The sequence below is a fragment of the Calidris pugnax genome, unplaced genomic scaffold (assembly GCF_001431845.1).
Source record: "Calidris pugnax isolate Ruff unplaced genomic scaffold, ASM143184v1 scaffold155, whole genome shotgun sequence".
NCBI classification, from domain to species: domain Eukaryota; kingdom Metazoa; phylum Chordata; class Aves; order Charadriiformes; family Scolopacidae; genus Calidris; species Calidris pugnax.
The window spans coordinates 456299-473141 of record NW_015090886.1 but is presented as its reverse complement, the minus strand read 5'-3'; the positions used below and the strand labels follow the sequence as shown (position 1 = coordinate 473141).

Sequence of the window (16843 nt, the reverse complement as noted above, 5' to 3'; positions counted from 1 at the left end):
TGACCTGGAGAGCTGGGCAGAGAGGAACCTCATGAGGTTCAACAAGGGCAAGTGTAGGGTCCTGCACCTGAGGAGGAAGAATGTCAGGCACCAACAGAGGTCAGGGGTGGACCTGCTGGAAAGCAGCTCTGAGGAGAAGGATCTGGGGCTCCTGGTGGACAGTGAACTCTCCGTGAGCCAGCAATGGGCCCTTGTGGCCAAGAGGGCCAGTGAAATCCTGGGCTGTGTAGGGAAGAGTGTGGCCAGGAGGTGGAGGGAGGTCATTCTCCCCCTCTGCTCTGCACTGGGGAGGCCACAACTGGAATATACTGGGCTCCCCAGTTCAAGAGAGAGAGGGAACAACTGGAGAGAGTCCAGCGTAGGGCAACAGAGATGATGGAGGGATTGGAGCATCTCCCTTACGAGGAAAGGCTGAGAGAGCTGGGACTGTTCAGCCTGGAGAAGAGAAGGCTGAGGGGAGACCTCATCTATGTTTACAAGTACCTAAAGGGGGGGTTGAGGGAGGATGGAGACAGAAGCTTTTCAGTGGTTTCCAGTGACAGGACGAGGGGCAACGGGCACAAGCTGGACCATGGGAAGTTCCACTCCAATCTGAGGAAGAACTTCTTTTGGGTGAGGGTGGCAGAGCCCTGGCAGAGGCTGCCCAGGGAGGGTGTGGAGTCCCCTTCTCTGGAGACCTTCAAGCCCCAGTGGATGCTCCTGAGTGATGTGCCCTGGGCAGCCCTGCTTTGGCCGGGAGTTGGACTGGATGATTTCTAGAGGTCCCTTCCAACTCTGACAATTCCGTGATTCCCTAGAGCCCCTTTTCTGTCATTCTGGGCCTCCCAGCAGCCATTTTACGCCGAAGGGGGGCGCTGTTGGGCGCTGGCTGGGGCAGACACCACACACCACACACCGCCGGCCCTTCTCACACGCGTTTATTGTGCTCCCTCTCCTCCCCCCGCCAGCGCAGCCCCGCGGGGCCCTTTCCCCGGCCCTGCTCCGGCGGGGAGCCGCGGGGCCGAGCCGCAGGCCGCCCTCAGTTGTCGGGGCCGGCGGCGGCCTGCCGCTCCTGGCGGCGCTGGAGGATGCGGTAGGCCCGGGTCCCGCACAGGTACCCGCCGTACAGCGTCAGCAGCGCCATGGAGCCGGAGAAGGCCTTGTAGCCGAAGTCGGCCAGCTGCTTGGCGGACACCATGGCTGCGCCTGCAACAGAAGGCGGCGGTCAGCGGGGCCGGACACGCTCCCTCCCCCGCCCGCTCCCGCCGGGACCCCCCGTGTGTCCCCCCCGCCCCGTACCTGCGCCCTCGGACTCCGGTACCCCCGGCCTGCGGCTCCGCTCGCTTCCGCCCAGCGCCCCGCCTCCACCCGTCACGTGGCTGCCGCGCTGCCCGCTGGGATGTGTAGTCCGCCGAGGGGCGGGCTGCAGCGCCGCCTGGCGGCGGATGCGCTCTTTCACTTCAGGCGGCCATGGCGGCCCGCCGGGTCACGGCTACGGCCGGGCCGGGCTGCCCGGGCCCGCTCTCCTCAGCACAGCCCGGGAGCCTGGCCTTTCGCCGTGATGCGCACCGCAGCGGGGTGCGCGGGGCTGAGGCGGGCCCTGAGGGGACCATCTCCGGCTGCAGAGGGGATGGAGCGAAGGCCGCACCAGCCCTGAGGCACCCACAGGCCTCCCCACCTTCCCCGAGGCCCAGCCCGCACTCCCCGCCGGACAGGCTGCTCCCAGGGGCTGCTGGAGGCCGCGTTCCCCCGCAAGCGGCTGCTGGCACCCCCCGGAGCTCCTTGCTGGCATTTGGGGAGCCCTGTGCTGGCCCTGCTCTGCCCCACCGCCTCTGTCAAGCGCTGAGGCTGCAGGAGACAGGCCACCCCCCCGCTCCCTCGTCCTTTCCCCAGGTCGCTGCACAGCAGCAGCTCCGGTGGCTGCAGCGTCCTGCAGCGCCAGGATGTGCTGAGGCTGCAGAACATAACTCCAAATGGCAAAGGGAATACTTTTTATAGCTTGTGCGCTCCTCTGGGGTGTCTGAAAGCAAGAGGCTCGTGCACCGGCCACCCCCAGGTGAGACCTGGGACCTTCAGGAAATGCTGGGGCCTGCAGGGCCTTGGGCGCTGCCAGCAGCACACAGCCCCGAGGAATCCCTCATGAAGCACTTCCACAGCAGAGGAGCTAACAGCTAAATGCAAGTCCAAAACACAGTTCTGGATCTTGCTGCAGCTCCAGGCAGGTGCTGGGAAGAGTTTAGGGAGCCAAGGTGAGAGACTGTACTCTGTGGAGGGAGGAGGCCTCAGAGACCCTTGCTCCTGTGTGAGCCTCATGTCCCAACACTTGAGCTGGGATTCCTGAAGCCCTTCAAGACAATGGGAACCAGAACTTGTGCCAGCCCTGCAGGACCACACTGGACTTCCTTTATCCTCCCTCCAACCTCATTAGAGGAGGCTGATTCTGGCTACTTTCTTTACAATAGCTTAGTTGAATTTAAAGGTCGTAGGGTGCCTAGTGAGAAACTGTATCTAATAAAAGACACAGAACCAACTGCGGTGCCAGCAGATTAAATTCCCTGAGCAAGAGGCTGAGCGGAGGGCGAACGGTCCTGGAAAGGTCACTCGGTATAAGATGCATTTCAAAGAAAGACGGGGACAAGGCAAGTCCAGGAAAAGCACTTGGGAAGAGAGGAATAAAACACAACGGCATGTCCCAAGAAACCAGGCCGTCAGAGAAGGGGAGCCCTGGGGTACAAGGGGCACAGCAGAGTCCTGGCCGGGCTCCTGCAAGGCCCCAGGTAGAAGCATTAGGATCCTGTACCCGGCTCAGCACTGCAGCCTCAGCCCTCTTCTGTCCTACAGCCAAACTTCAGCACTGGAACCTCTGCTGAGAAAAAGCAAGTGGGACACTGCCTTGTGTTGTGACTGAGCAGTGACCTGTGGGGGCATTTGCTGTTTCTGGGACAGCACAGGAGGGTGCGGAGCCAGGCGGGAGCTGACAGTGCCCTGTTCTGTGCTCAGCCAGCCCAGCAGGCACCAACCCAGAGACAATGATGCACAGGAGCCACAGGGCAAAAAGCGTGTCCCCCCTCTCTTCTCCAAGTTTATTATTAATTTTAAGGATTTGTAAAGTACACTGCTGATCACAGACCCGGTGGCACTAGGGCCTGGAACGGGGGTGGGCAGTGAGACCTGCAGCAGCTCCAGCCTGCCAGCCCAGACAGGGTCAGTGAACCGCTGGACACGCTGGCCTGAGCAAACACTGGCCGAGCGAGCCAGCTTCAGAGGACCAGAGAGGCACGTGGCACCCGGCCGGACAAGGGGCAAGTTTCAAAGGCACAACACGAGGCATGAGACCTCTGTCCTCTCCTGTGATGTTGGAGGTCTCCCTGTACCTCCTGCAGGTCACATGTCCATGGCTGCCCCTTGTGCCAGTGGGCAGTTTCCAGCACCTTTGCAGGAAAGGCAGCAGGGAAAGCGTGGAACCTGCTTTCTTAGCTCCTGTAAAGCCACGAAGAAGCAAAGACCAAGCACAGACTGAAGCAAGTCAGAGGGAAGGCAGAAAGCTGCTGTGGATCATTCATGTAAAAGCAACATGGCCCAGCTGCTTTGGCAGGTAACACTGCCAAGGGCTGCAGAGCCTGCCAGTGGCTCAGAAGGACTTCGGGGCAGTTGGCCCCTGCACTGCCAAAGCCAGCCAGAAGACAAACTGATAGGAGGGAGAAAGGCTGCCCGGGGAGAGTCAGTGGGCATGGAATTAGCACAGGCAAATCTGTGACAACAGGGGAGTTCCCCGGGTGCAGGGGCCAGGTTTGATTGTGAGAGCAAAAAATCTAAATAAACAAGCTACACAGTCTCACCCTGGGGCTGCCCTCAGATGTGAAGCATTGGCTGAAGCGTTCATCAGGAGCAGCTGGCAGCGCCTGGGGAAACAGCACATGGCAGGGTGGAAAAGAATGCTATTTTCTGTGCCAGTGCTTCTTAGAAAGGGTGATCCTCAGCCCCTTTGAAAGTCCAGAGGAGCTTCACTTGCCCTGGTGGAGCCGGGCGGGGAGCTGTGCCCTCTCCACAAGACAGTTAAGCCAAAAGCAACAGCAGTGAGCAGAGTGGCCCCATGGGGCTGAGAACAAAGCTTGTTCTCCTCCTGCACAGCCCGTATCGATCAAGGTGACCTGGCAGAGTGTCTCCGAGAACTGAATCCATCACAGCAAGAGAAAAGTGAAAGGAGGAAGACTCCGCTCGGGGCAGACCCTAGAGAGCAGCAGAAGCTAAACGAGTCCTTCAAAGAGAGGGAGATCAGCAGGTACCTCTGTGCAGATGCCAGGCTCAGGCTGGCAGTGTCCAGGGCTGAGAAAGCAAACCTCTGCCCTTCCAGCACTCTGCAAAGGCTCCCAGGAAATCCGGACTCCTTACAAAGCTGTAGCGTCAGAGCAAGTCGGTGCAGGCAGGACTCTTCTTGGCAGGATGAGTGGTGTCGCAGGCAGAGCCCACTTACTTGTGCTCAGGGTGGTTCTGGAGACACTTGATGACGTCGGTGACAGGTTTGCCCTCGTAGCAGATCTGATACACAGCTGTGAAGAGGGGGAACCTGCGGGCAGATGAGCAAAGTCACCCCCTGCACCGTCCCCAGAGCTGGCAGAGTCAGAGCACCTCGACTGCTGTTGCAACATGTGGGACCACTGAGCAGGAGCAGACGGGACAGTGGCAGGGTGCCACATCCTGCCCAGCTGGTTTGATGTGGGCAGTGCAGAGATTCACCCCAACAGCAGGGACACTAACGGTGGGTTTTCCCTCCCACGGCTGCAGGAGAGATCCCAGCCCCAACCCCAAAAGAGCAGACAGGAGAGATCAGAGCACTCACTTCTCCACTACGTTCTTGCTTTTAAGGATGCGGTGCAGCTCAGCAGACGTCTGGGGACCCTGCAGCTTCTGCCCATTCAACATCTCCTTTTCCAGCTCCTCGATAGACTGAAACAGCCAAACAGTGAGGGAGCTGGACCCTGCATCTCCATCCACCACCCCACCTTCCTCCCCAGAGCCAGGCTGCGGCAGTTGGCAGCAAAGGCAGGATGCCATGGCTCTAATTGGGTCCCTCCTGCTGCCAGCTCAGCAGGTTGATGCAGATCTCAATGCTGCCTGCTCCCCACTCTGCATCCCTTCACCTCCGTGGACCTTCCCACCCCACGTACCTTCCCACCCCACGTACCTTCCCACCCCACGTACCTTCCCAGTCTTGGCAAAGGCCTCAGCCACCTTGCGGTTGCGGCCCCCGTAGCAGGTAGTGATGAGGTCGGCGACCCCGCAGCTCTCCAGGAAGGTGGAGGGGGAGACAGGGCCCTTACAGAAGAGTTTGGCAAAGCCAATCATCTCCATCAATCCCAGACGGATCACGGCAGCCTTCGTGTTGTCTCCATAACCAAGTCCATCACAGAAACCAGCTCCTACAGCCACAATGTTCTGGAAAACAACAAGAGCGTGGAGGGGTCTGTTCCCAACAGAGCTCAGGGCTTTGCTGTGTCCACGAGCTGCCTGTGTGATCCCCTGCACAGGCTCCTGCCTGCGCCAGTGATTGTCATCCCTCCAAGCAGCTGAACAGGACACATCCACACTTCCCTCCAAAGTCTGGCTTTTGACCCAACGGTCTCAGCAATCCACAGTGCAACATCCAGTGGAGTTCATCCAACTGGCAGCCTCCTCCCCAGAGCTCCCTGCAGCGCCCTAGAGAGCTGCAGGCTTTGCTAACCAAGACCCCAGACCCCGGTGAGGGGCTCCCCCACCTTGAGAGCCCCGCAGATCTCTACGGTGTCAGCTTCTTGCACCACTGTCACCCGGAAATTCGGGGTCTGCATCAGCTCCTTCAGCGTCTGCCCGTGCTGCGTGTTCTTGCAGCCTGATGAGACAAAGGGAGAAGGAGGAAGATGATGGGGGAGACCCTGAGGTAGGACTGTGCTCAGCGATGCGTTCCTGCAGCATAGCCCCTGCAGCTGGTGCAGTGAGAGGAACATATTGCCCAACTGATGGATGTTGCTAAACATTTGCAGAGGGCCAAGCACACATTGCCTGGCAGATAAGCAAGGTTCAGCTTTGGAATTCCCAGGAGATGGGGACAGTCCCTACTGCTGTGTGAAGCAAGACAGAAATGGCATGCCCAGTAGATTAAAGGCATCTTCAGAGGTTACAGATCTGGGTTTGGAGGCTGCTGTTCTCCCCGTTCCTTCAGCGTCCTGCACAAGAGCGTTTCTGTGTGCTCGCAGCGATAGCACGCTCTGTTGTACCTCCATGGTCCCTGCAGCCTCCTGCACAGCATGTTTGCTTTTTCTTAAAATACAGACACTTTGAATCCCGTAACTTCTAACCCAGTGAACTCTTCTGTTGGTTTTGGCTGCTGTGCAGGATTCACAGCGTGGAGGATGGCAGGAACAGTCACCAGATGAACTTTCGGGCAGCCCTGGCTGGCAGTAACACGAGATCCAGGTGAGCATCCCCTTGGAGCCCAAGGAAATGAAGGTAGGAATGCTGTTTTCTAAAGGGTCTCTCAGCGTCCACCCCTTTCATTTGTGGCAGCGACTGCCTGGTGCTTAGGCTGGCGAGGAGCTTTTAGACACACAGCTCTGTTTTTAATGAAGCGAGCAATCACATCATAATCCCTGTGAATGAGCTCCTACGGAGGAAAAACCCTGTGAATGAGCTCCTACAGGGGAAAAAGGGCGGGCTCGCCCTTGGTAGCAGTCGTTTGAGCTGCTCCACACTCACCCCTTTGCCTCTTCCTGCTCATCAGAAACGAAAGCTGCTAATGAGGAGGGCTGCTGGCTCCTTACCGATGGTTGTTTCACAGAACTTCTCTCCTGCCACTTCATTAGCAATGTTGGCCCCCATGAGGACGCTCATCTCGATTCCCAGTTTCTCATGGATGATGTCTGAGATCAGCCTCAGCCCATCTGGTCCTTCGTCCACCCCCTGAGAGGCCACCAGGGACAGAGATGAGGACCTGCCCCCCCTGGAGACCTGTCCCCCCCGCCCTGATCCTGCTATTCCCTGTGCTGCAACCCTCATCCCAGCAGCCTCCCAGTGCTCAGCTGCACCCCACTCCTCACAGCACTTGAGATGATACCCCCACATGCCCTCCTCCTTCTCCTCCACCAGGACACCTCCAACCCCCCATCAAGACTCTGCCCCCACTTCCCACTCTCCCCACATCCCCCCATAACTCTGGAGCCCAGTTTCTCCTCCAGAACACCAGGGTTCCCCTCGCAGCCTCTCTGAGCCCCCGTGGCCCAATGCCCCAGCGCGGCGCCTGCTCCTCCTGCTCGTACCTTGATCAGCGACAGCCCAACAGCATCTTTCTTCACGTGGCCCTTGAGCTGGTCACAGACTTTGCGGATAAACTGGTGGGGCACCACGAACAGGAGGATGTCGGCCCCAGCACAGGCTTTCAGCAGGTCTGGCTCTGCTACCTGAAGAGAGTACGACTGTCACCGGGGACTTGTGCCTGTAGGAAGCGTGTCCTGAGCCCAGGACAAAGGGAGCAGGGGCTTGAGAGCAGCTGCTGGGGGCTTGAGGGTAGGAAGGGGACAGAGTCATCCCCGAGGTCCCCTTCCAGGGCAGAGGGGCTGGAGCAGAGCACGGCAAAAGCAGCCACAAGAGCTGGGTTTGTTCTGGGGACCCCAGGAGGCCAGTGCCAGCCGAGGGGCTGATGGTGGAGCCCCCGGGCTCTCGGTGCGTGGCCGATGCCAGCTCCCAGGCAGCCACATGGCCTCGAGCCCAGCCCGGGGGATGCCAGAGCGGGGGCAAAGATGGGCAGCGAGAGCAGCCAGGGCTGCAGCTCGTCCAAGCACGGATCAAGGTCACTGGGAGGGTGCAAGTGAGTCCGCTGCAGCCCGGTGCATCCCCTGCCTTCACACACCGGTGCCCAGGACACCAGCAGAGCTATTTATTACCTCTCTCACCAGCGCCTGGGCTGTCGGCACCAGCCCTGGTGCTCGGCGGAGAGGCTGCCGTCGGGCCACACTCACCACGTTGGGGGGCAGCTTGTGCCCTGGCAGGTACTTGACGTTCTCGTGCTCGGTGTTGATGATGTCGGTGAGGCGCCGGCCGCCCACCTCCTCCTCCAGCACCCACATGTTCACCTGGTTCTCGAAGGTGCTCAGCCGCGCCGCGTTGCTGCCGGCGATCTTGGCGATGGCCGAGCCCCTGCGTGGGCACAGCAGAGCTGGAGACAGCAGGCACCACAGCTGCTGGCACCAGGGACCCCAGTGCACCACAGGTCACCGGGGGTCCCGGTGAAACGGGGACTCGTGGGGCACTGGGGGGGATGGGGGGAAAAGAGGGGACGCGGGGTTTCGGGCAGCGGGCGCTCACCAGTTGCCAGAGCCCACGATGCAGACTTTCTTGCCACCCATGGTCGGGGGAGCCGGGGCACTGCGCGGCGCTCAGCCCGCCGGTGGTATTTCAAGGCCGCCCGGAGCAGGGGCGGCCCCGTCCCGCCCCCGGCCCCGCCTGTCCCCGGGGGAACCGGGCACCGAGCCCCGGGGCGGCAGCGCCGGCCGCTCTCCCGGGCACAGACAGCCGCTGCTGGGTGGGCAGCCGTCGGGGGCTGCCCTGAAGCAAAGGTGGGACAGCTCAAACCCTGATCTCAGCAGAACCAGGAGTGGGGCGGCCCCGTCCCGCCCCCGGCCCCGCCTGTCCCCGGGGGAACCGGGCACCGAGCCCCGGGGCGGCAGCGCCGGCCGCTCTCCCGGGCACAGACAGCCGCTGCTGGGTGGGCAGCCGTCGGGGGCTGCCCTGAAGCAAAGGTGGGACAAGCTCAAACCCTGATCTTGGCAGAACTAGGAAAGGAGATCGCTGAGCCCTCTCCCTGCCTTTTTCTGCACTAAAGTGTTTTATTCCACCCCCAAAGTAAGAAACAGGACCCTTGGGGCTGCAGCCCCCGGCACCAGCTCCTGCCCTGAGCTCTCAGCCCCGGGCAGCAGCACCAACTGCCCTTTCTTCTGTCCACAGAGGAGCCACCAAGGGCTTTATAGGTTTTCTGTAGAGTGTTACAGTTCTACTTTTACAAACAAGGCAGGGTAAAGCACATCATGCCCCTTTTCAGAGTTTTAAACCCTTGTATGTAAATCTTAATACAGTTAACTCAAAATTATGCCCAACTCCCACTTGGGGCTTGTAACAGGCTGCCACAATTCTGCAAGGCAGCAGAGTGTGGAAACGGGCCTGTCCACGTTGATTTTATCAGCAGCTCGGCCACTAGATTTCCAGTTTTGCTCAAGATACTTTGCTTGTTTACCACGAAAGCACTTTGCAAAGGCTGAGCAGACTCCAGGAGCCAGGAGATCTGTACATGAAGGGCTCTCTATAAAAGGCCAAACTATGAAGAACAGTTTCTCTGCAGTCTCTTAACCCAGTTGGCTTCCTTAAAAAAAAAAAAAAATTAGAAAAAAAAAAAGGTGGAGATAATCCTGTCCCTTCCCAGGCAAGTAAATGAAGTGTCATTCACCAAGGCAGCTGCAGAGAGAAAGGGAGCTGTCAGCGCAGGAGGAGGAAGGCTTCCTTCACAGGAGGCTTTTATTAAAACTGGGTGACATCTACAAGGATACAGTACAAAAAAAAAATTTTGGTCCATGGAAAAAAACCATAATATTCAGTTAAGAAAAAGCAGTTATTCTGCCACAGCTATGCTTGCCTACGCAGTACTCAGCATCCTTCACGTGTGAGTGCCCTGAGGAGGCGTGGGCTGCTTCATCAGCACCAAGACCTTCACCCCGGTACCACAGAGGAGCCGTTTCAAAGGGGGCAAAGGAGGAGGGAGGTCGAGAGTCTATTACTCACAGACATGTAGTAACACAGACACGAGGAGTGGGGCCACCCAGGCTCCCCATTTCATAGCAACCTTCCCAACCACACCACAGCTGGGTGGGGGCATGAGGGGTGGGGGGGTTGTCAGTAACGTGTTTTTGCAGCTATTCCAAGAGAATATGACCAACTTTCAAGTCCATTTGCATTACAGTCCCGAGAAGAAATACTGGGATCCAGGTTCAGAGAAGCCGTTCTCTTACCCCTGGCCACCAGTTCACTAGTAATTCATCCATAAAGGGGCATCTGGGCCGCTACTCCCCACGGTAGAGAAAAATCTACTTGTACATTCCTGAACCATGCTGGGCTTTATGGCAGCCCCAGAACCTAAAACTTGACTAAAAACCACAGGAGCTTCAGCACAGAAAAAACCTGCTCAACTCGGGTATGCTGGAGCCACGTCCATCCCCAAGGACTGTCCCATCACACCCCCAAGGTCCACACGAAGGAGCCTCTGGTCTCCACAGCAAGTGACACAGGCAGCTGTCCCAAAGGAATGAGCCTACAATTCCACCAGGCAGGTGCTGCATCCCCTCTCCCTGCTACAGGGAAAACGAGCAGGTCTCCTGGAACCGCAGCTGTAGGACTTGTGAAGTGCAGGGAAATCTCCCCACTGGTTCCACCACCCCTGCAGCAAACCAGCACCTCAGCTCCCCTGTGACCCCCACCTGGGACAGTCTGTCAAAGAACACAAAGGGAACAGGGCAGGGAAAAAGGGAAGAAGCAATTCTCTACGCAGTCCAGGAACTTCCTCAAGGAGGAGAGTGAGCTGTGGGGCAGCCCAGTGCAGCAGCACCCCCGAGGGAGGGAGGGAGGGCAGGGAGGTATCTCAGCTCATGGATCCTGCCCACTATGGGACCAGGCAGGGGAGAGAGCAGCCACAGGACTCAGGGCAGCTCCAGGCTCCCCAGACCCAGCTCTCCTGTGCCACAACTAGAGGCTGGTTGGGGAGGGAAGGGCTGTGGTGTCTGAACTTGAGAAAGGCTCCAAGGCAGCAGTCCTTCTGGCTACTGGGGACACTACGGGCAGTGCGGAGTCGAGGGGAGGCTCTAAGAAGCCTTGGGACTGACAAGGCAACAGTCAAGAAGAAAAACCAGGTAGAAATGTGTGCTCGTTGGAGCCTGTCTGCTTGCCACACCCCAGAAGACCCCAAGTGTCCTGGAGCTGCCCCAACAGGGACAATGCCAGGATGAATAATGACACGGGCCCCACTGCTGGAGTGGGATTACGTGAGCCTCAACAGCACACTCTGCAGCTCTGTCTCCACAAATAGCTGTGATGCTTCTGGCTGGGGAGGAGCAGAGCAGCCTATGTGTTACGGATTCCCAGGGCCTGCTCCAGTTCCTGCCGTCTTTGCTGCACCTGCAGGAGAAGCCAGAACAGCAGCATTAACATACTCAGATGGTGCAGCACCAACAGCACCCAAGGAACACGGGACCCAGCTGGAAAAGTGCAAACTCAAACTGGGACCAGCTGTGTCTACAAGTGAAGCTCAGCACTGCCACTTTCCACCACAGCAAGGAGTGACAGGTACTCAGAGCCACTGGGTATGGAGGGGGACTCCTTACTCGGGGACGCTCACCTTGGAGTAGAAGTATCTGCACACAGCTTCCTGAGCCCACGGCTGGAAGTAGAACTCGGCTCGACGCTCCTCTTCAGGATTCCCAACAACATCAGTCATTGTCTGGAAAGCACAAAGGACAAGACGAGTTCAGGGAGTGCAAAAGCTCTGGCTGTGCCGAGCAAACCCACCCCCTCCCCTTTCCTCACAGACATTTCAGTACAGTCAGGTCAGGTTCTTGTGCTTGACTCCAATTCCAGTCTCATTTTCTGAGCAGAAAATTGCCTCTCTCTCTCTCTGTGGGAGCTGGTTATAATGAGGGAAGCTTGTGACTGGATCCACCTTCCACACAAGACAAAGCTTTTACCTTTAAATCCCGGCACTGGGACTGTAGCCAGTCGTTGATGAAGCCCTGAGGATCTCGGGCAAAGCTCAGCATGAACTCCCGCTGGGTCTTCAGCTGGTTAATTGTCTCTATTGTTTCATGAATCTGAAGGAGATAAGCACAGCAACTAAACTGCTGAACAGGGGAAAAAGTCAGACAGAAACATCAAGAGAGCCACCAAATTCTTATACTCCCTGGTTGACTTATCCTCAGACAGGATCTTCAATTCCCAGTTTCCTGCTCTAAATATGAGCCATTTTCCCAATGACCATTTGCTTTAAAACTATGTTTCTTGTTAAGCCACCCGTTTGTAAGTGTGGCTGACCCCACTCTGGCTTCCAAACGCACAGCAGAGCAAAGGTGAACTCCTGTCCTGTTCAGGGCTCACCTGCTCCACAGACACATTCCTCCCAAGCCCTGAAGGAGCTTTTCCTACCTTGTTATCCAGAGCAGCAATTTCCTGTTGACTGGCTGTGGAGAGCAGGAAGGAATTCATCTGAGTTTTCAAGGTATCATCCACCTCCACATCAATGTCATAGCAAGCTGTTTTCTTCTGGTCATTTGGGTCAACACTAGAGGCATCCACAAGAAAGAAGACAAAATAAGTGAGTAAATCAAGAAATTTGCATTCTTGTAGCTCCTCTAGAACGAGGCAGGATATGGGCCACAGGCAGGGACAAGCCAGGGCAGTGTCAGCTTCAGCTCTAACGCCAAGCAGCAAAGCACCACTGATGGCTTTGCAGCACAAGAACTGAGCCATTGGTCCAAGCAGATTTCCATCTACAAAAGTGTAAAGTAAAGGACAGCATGAAGGTGGGAGTGCCTTGTGGAAAAGAAGGATGTGGGAAATGAGAGAGGGAGCTGTTCTTGTACAAAGAAACAGTGGCAGGCAACATGGGAACTGCTGCTGAAAACCAGAACATATTACATTGTCTCCCTGTGCCAGCCTCGTCCATCCCTTCCACTCTTCTTAGAAATACCAAGTTAAGTGAACAAGTCTCACCTGATCACATGATTAATGATGATGGGTTCTGGGGGCATAAGCAACGCGTGAAGCCTTTGGGGGATTTCAGAGAACTTCATCCGCTGAGATTCAAATATCTGCGACAAAAACACAGGGCTAAGGAAGGGATGGGAGCTCAGGGCCAGCGGTCACTGGCTGCTGACAGAGGAAAAGGTGAAACAGTGGCTTGTTCCAGCCACACAGTTACCTGCTGGAGGTATTTGTCACAGATGACGTACTCCCGCTCATGGGGGTCCTGGAGCTTGTGGGTCTTGATGTATTGCCACAAGGCCTGGATGATCACCGGGCGGGTCTGAGTGTGAATCCCCAGGAGACGAGCCAAGCGGGGATCCAGTTTGAACTGGGGAGGCTGAAAGGAACAGCAGAGGAAGGTTGAGATGGCCACAGGCACAGCTGTGACACAGCACACCCCCTGCACTGTTCCTCCTGACACCTCACCTGGTAATCCAGCATCAGGAGGACAGTGCAGCGCACGTTTACATCTCCCGGCCTCTTCACCTGGAAGCCATCCGTCTCCTGAGTCGTAGCGGTCCTGTGCCACTGAACAGGAGAGGGCATTCAGAAACATCCCTGTGCTGGGTTCCCTCTGCTCCTGCTGCTTGGCACCCAAGAAGCTTGTCAGTAAATCCCACCCACCTCTAGAAAGTTCACCTCATTTTCACTTACAGCTTGGAACAAGGGTTCAGACCCCCAGCAAGTCAGAGGAAAAGCTGAGATAAGAATTCAAGAGCTCCTGGCCCCCAGCCACTTGTTCAAGCCTTAAGTATCCCCACCTCTCAAGTTACAAGTGAAATACAAACGCTGTCTGCTGAAACACCAACCCATTTTTAGAAGTAACACAGGAAAAAGAAGCTCACCTCTACTAGGTGATTGTCAGGGCCATACAGGTCTTTATCAAGTTCAATGACCAGAGATTTAAAGAAGGATGAGAACTTTCTTTTCTGCTTGGTGGCATCATATTTGGACAAAGCAGACTGCAAGCAACACAGAAAGGAAAAGCGTTAGGACAGCAAGTCTCAGCACTCAAGCACAGCCACCGTGCACAACAGCATTCCTTTAAGTTCTGAACACCTAAAATCACCAACATGTGCTTGAAAATCAAGTTCCAAGTCAGAAAGTGCAAGACTGGAGTTAAAGATGAGCTTGCAGGAATTAAATCACTCAGCAATAACATACAATGCAAGTGCCCTGGTCCTCAGAGCCAGGGTACACAAGTGCCACTGATGGGCTCTCACCATCCATTCTTATAGCTCTAAGAACTTTGTATAACTCGTGTCCTGCCAAGGGGACACCATCGGTCTCCAAGTTGGGCTCTCGGTCTCTTCACCATCAGATTCCTTAGAAAACAGAGATGAAGGGGGATATCAAGCCCGAAGCTATGCTCTCAAGACACTAGGAAACTGGTTTCATCGCCAATCCCAGACCCATAAAGTCACCTCTGTGGTTGGGTGTCTCACACTTACATCTTCCAGCAGCCGTCCTTCCACTCGAAGCTCCCAGGAGGCGACTGTTCCTTCACCATCCTCTGCATCCGACTTGGCTGGATTGAAGGTATTGGAGATAAAAATACGTAGCTTTCGTTTTTGCTAAGAGAAAAAAGCATCAGCTCAATGTTAATTCCGAAATCTTGCTGACTGTCTTACTTATGTTTTGCTTAAACTAAGCTTAATGTTTTCAGTTGCCTCATATTCCCCCTCTCCCAGGGCAGACCAGCAAGGAAAGAGCCATTTCTGGTTCCACTCCTTGGTCATGTCTGGAGTGTTAGGATTCCTGATACGCCACGCTCAGAGGGACGTGAATCAAGCTTCAGTGCCCTCCTGCTCTACTAACTGAAATAAGAGCCTCCAAACCTTGCTTATCATCACTACGAACGCAGCTTTCCCCCACCTTAATGGGTCGTTTCAAAGCCTCCTGGATATCCAAGCGCTTCCTCATGATGGTCTGGTCCAACTTCCTTTCAAAGGCCAGCAAGTCCATATAGGCCTGAGACTCGGGTACGAGTTCCCGGATCTAGAGCCAATCAAGAATGCAAATCACCCTCAGCTTCCCCTCCCCTCCCCACTCTGCTCCGTGCCAACACAGGCCGCGGCTGCGTGTGCCACTCACCCTCTGAGGTAGAATTTTGTCAGCCATCTTCTTCTTTTTAGCACTGTCGAGGAAGCAGACGCACACACAAGCATTAAAACAGCAACCACTTAGTGCAAACGAACTGTTGGCTTTCGGGAAGGGAGCAAGACGACGGCGTATTCTCTGGTTTAGCACTGGGGCACTGCCCCTGCGCTCAGCCTTGTGCCCAGGCTCCCACTTTCAGAGGCAATTATCGTTATCATCAGCGCAGAGTCAGGCTCTCTATCCCCCACAGCCCCTGCCAGGCCTCCGGCACGGCAGAGCTGAGGAACCCTGTGGCTGTGACATGGACCGATCACCTGAACGTTCCTCATCCCCTACGAGAGCTCTGAAAGCAGAACTACACCCAGTTCGAAAGCGTGCCCTGACAGAATGACTCCCTGCCTCCATTAGCCTTAGACTGACTTTTCTAGGAGCTGCGTTTTAAATCAAGGATGAAACACCACTGTTAGCATCATGGAACCATCAAGGTTGGAAGGGACCTTTAAGGTCATCGAGTCCAACCATCAGCCCAGCACTGCCCAAACCCCCACTAAGCCACATCCCTCAGCACCACGTCTGCCCAGCTTTTAAATACCTCCAGGGATGGCGATTCCACCACTTCCCTGGGCAGCCTCCTCCAGTACCTGACAACACTTTCAGCGAAGAAATTCCAATATCCAGCCTAAACCTCCCCTGGTGCAATCTGAAGCTGTTTCTTCCAAAAGCCCAAGCATGGCAGGATGGCAGAGCTCCCACACTTTGTGTCACCAGCCCATCCCACCACACCAGTGACCGACAGTCCCCCCTGCCCTGCAAGGTCCTCACCTCAGTGAGGACTCACTCCTCACTTTCTGATTCTGGGGGTGCCCACCCACACCCTCAAATCCAACCTTGCCCCTGGGGCCCTTTGGGGAGAGAGGCAACGTATCTGTGCCCCCCCCGGGGATGTCGTGAGACACCTCAGGGTGTCCCGAGAACTCCCCAACACCTGGGGACATCTTGGGATGCCCTAAGATGCACCCTGATACCCAGGGACACCCCATGATGTCCAGAGAGACCTCGATGCTTGGGGACATCCTGGGATGTTCCCAATGCACAGGGATGTCCCGGAATTCCCTGCAGTGCTCCAATGCCCAGGGATGCTCTGGGATGTCCCTGCTGCCCAGGGAAGCCCTGCTCTCCCATGATATCTCCAATGCCTGAGGAAGTCCTGAGACACCCCAATATCCAGGGATGTCCCCGACGATGCCCTGAGACACCCCAATATCCAGGGATGTTCCCAACGATGCCCTGAGACACGACAATGCCCTGAGACACCCCAATATCCAGGGATGTCCCCGACGATGCCCTGAGACACCCCAATATCCAGGGATGTTCCCAACGATGCCCTGAGACACGACAATGCCCTGAGACACCCCAATAACCAGGGATGTCCCTGATGATGCACTGAGACCTGACTATGCCCTGAGACACCCCAATATCCAGGGATGTCCCCAACGATGCCCTGAGTCACGACAATGCCCTGAGACACCCCGCTGCCCAGGGATGCCCCGGGATGCCCCCAGTGCCAGAGGAAGCCCTGAGACATCTCAATGCCCAGGGATGTCCCCAGTGCTCGAGGATGGCCCGAGACACCCCACCGCCCCGGGATGCTCCCGCTGCCCCAGAATGTCCCAAGACACCCCGATGCCCAGGGATGTCCCCAATGATGCCCTGAGACACGACAATGCCCTGAGACACCCCAATACCCAGGGACGCCCTGGAACACCCCCAGTGCCCGAGAAGGCCCTGAGACACCCCGATGCCCCGCAACGGCTGCCCTTACTTGTGGTTGCGGTTGGGCACGGCCTGCGGCTGCACCTGCTGGAGCTGCTGCGGCGCCGGCCTCTTGCGGGCCTGATCCAGGCTGGCCTGCGCCATCCCGGGCCGCACCGCCGGGCTCCCGCCGTCACCGGGC

The 16843-nt window shown here is 56.7% G+C and overlaps 3 protein-coding genes across 3 annotated transcripts in view; all 3 read right to left on the bottom strand.

Annotated features, from left to right (window-relative positions):
- Positions 1-900: 900 nt before the first annotated feature.
- LOC106891146 (cytochrome c oxidase assembly protein COX14) lies at positions 901-1386 on the bottom strand. The gene is made up of 2 exons (XM_014947465.1): positions 1279-1386; positions 901-1185 (listed from the first exon to the last, which is right to left on the bottom strand). The coding sequence occupies exon 2, from the start codon at positions 1175-1177 to the stop codon at positions 1019-1021; it is 159 nt and encodes a 52-aa protein (XP_014802951.1). The 5' UTR covers positions 1178-1185; positions 1279-1386; the 3' UTR covers positions 901-1018.
- A 1655-nt stretch (positions 1387-3041) lies between these two features.
- Positions 3042-8451, bottom strand: GPD1 (glycerol-3-phosphate dehydrogenase 1). Its single transcript, XM_014947499.1, has 8 exons — positions 8317-8451; positions 7971-8148; positions 7272-7412; positions 6777-6915; positions 5736-5848; positions 5182-5415; positions 4820-4926; positions 3042-4546 (listed from the first exon to the last, which is right to left on the bottom strand). Exons 1-8 carry the CDS (start codon positions 8355-8357, stop codon positions 4450-4452), a joined length of 1050 nt encoding a protein of 349 aa, XP_014802985.1. The 5' UTR covers positions 8358-8451; the 3' UTR covers positions 3042-4449.
- A 1037-nt stretch (positions 8452-9488) lies between these two features.
- Positions 9489-16843, bottom strand: part of SMARCD1 (SWI/SNF related, matrix associated, actin dependent regulator of chromatin, subfamily d, member 1) — an 8060-nt gene continuing 705 nt past the window's right edge. Inside the window, exons 2-13 of the mRNA XM_014947497.1 lie at positions 16712-16835; positions 14884-14926; positions 14665-14787; positions 14241-14363; positions 13635-13751; positions 13216-13317; positions 12965-13126; positions 12757-12854; positions 12190-12325; positions 11736-11858; positions 11390-11491; positions 9489-11169 (exon numbers count right to left, since the gene is read on the bottom strand). Coding sequence (XP_014802983.1) covers positions 11116-11169; positions 11390-11491; positions 11736-11858; positions 12190-12325; positions 12757-12854; positions 12965-13126; positions 13216-13317; positions 13635-13751; positions 14241-14363; positions 14665-14787; positions 14884-14926; positions 16712-16835 — 1307 coding nt within the window. The 3' untranslated portion in view covers positions 9489-11115. The remainder of the gene's footprint in view (positions 11170-11389; positions 11492-11735; positions 11859-12189; positions 12326-12756; positions 12855-12964; positions 13127-13215; positions 13318-13634; positions 13752-14240; positions 14364-14664; positions 14788-14883; positions 14927-16711; positions 16836-16843) is intronic.

What these genes read in the sequence shown, in the direction of transcription:
- LOC106891146 (XM_014947465.1), bottom strand. Translation starts at nt 1,177, where the DNA reads ATGGTGTCCGCCAAGCAGCTGGCCGACTTCGGCTACAAGGCCTTCTCC.
- GPD1 (XM_014947499.1), bottom strand. Translation starts at nt 8,357, where the DNA reads ATGGGTGGCAAGAAAGTCTGCATCGTGGGCTCTGGCAACTG. An exon ending in TTGGGCTGTCGCTGATCAAG is followed by an intron (nt 6,916 to 7,271) that starts GTACGAGCAGGA and finishes GTGGCCTCTCAG; the next exon opens with GGGGTGGACGAAGGACCAGA. An exon ending in AGCAAGAACGTAGTGGAGAA is followed by an intron (nt 4,547 to 4,819) that starts GTGAGTGCTCTG and finishes ATCTGCCCGCAG; the next exon opens with GTTCCCCCTCTTCACAGCTG.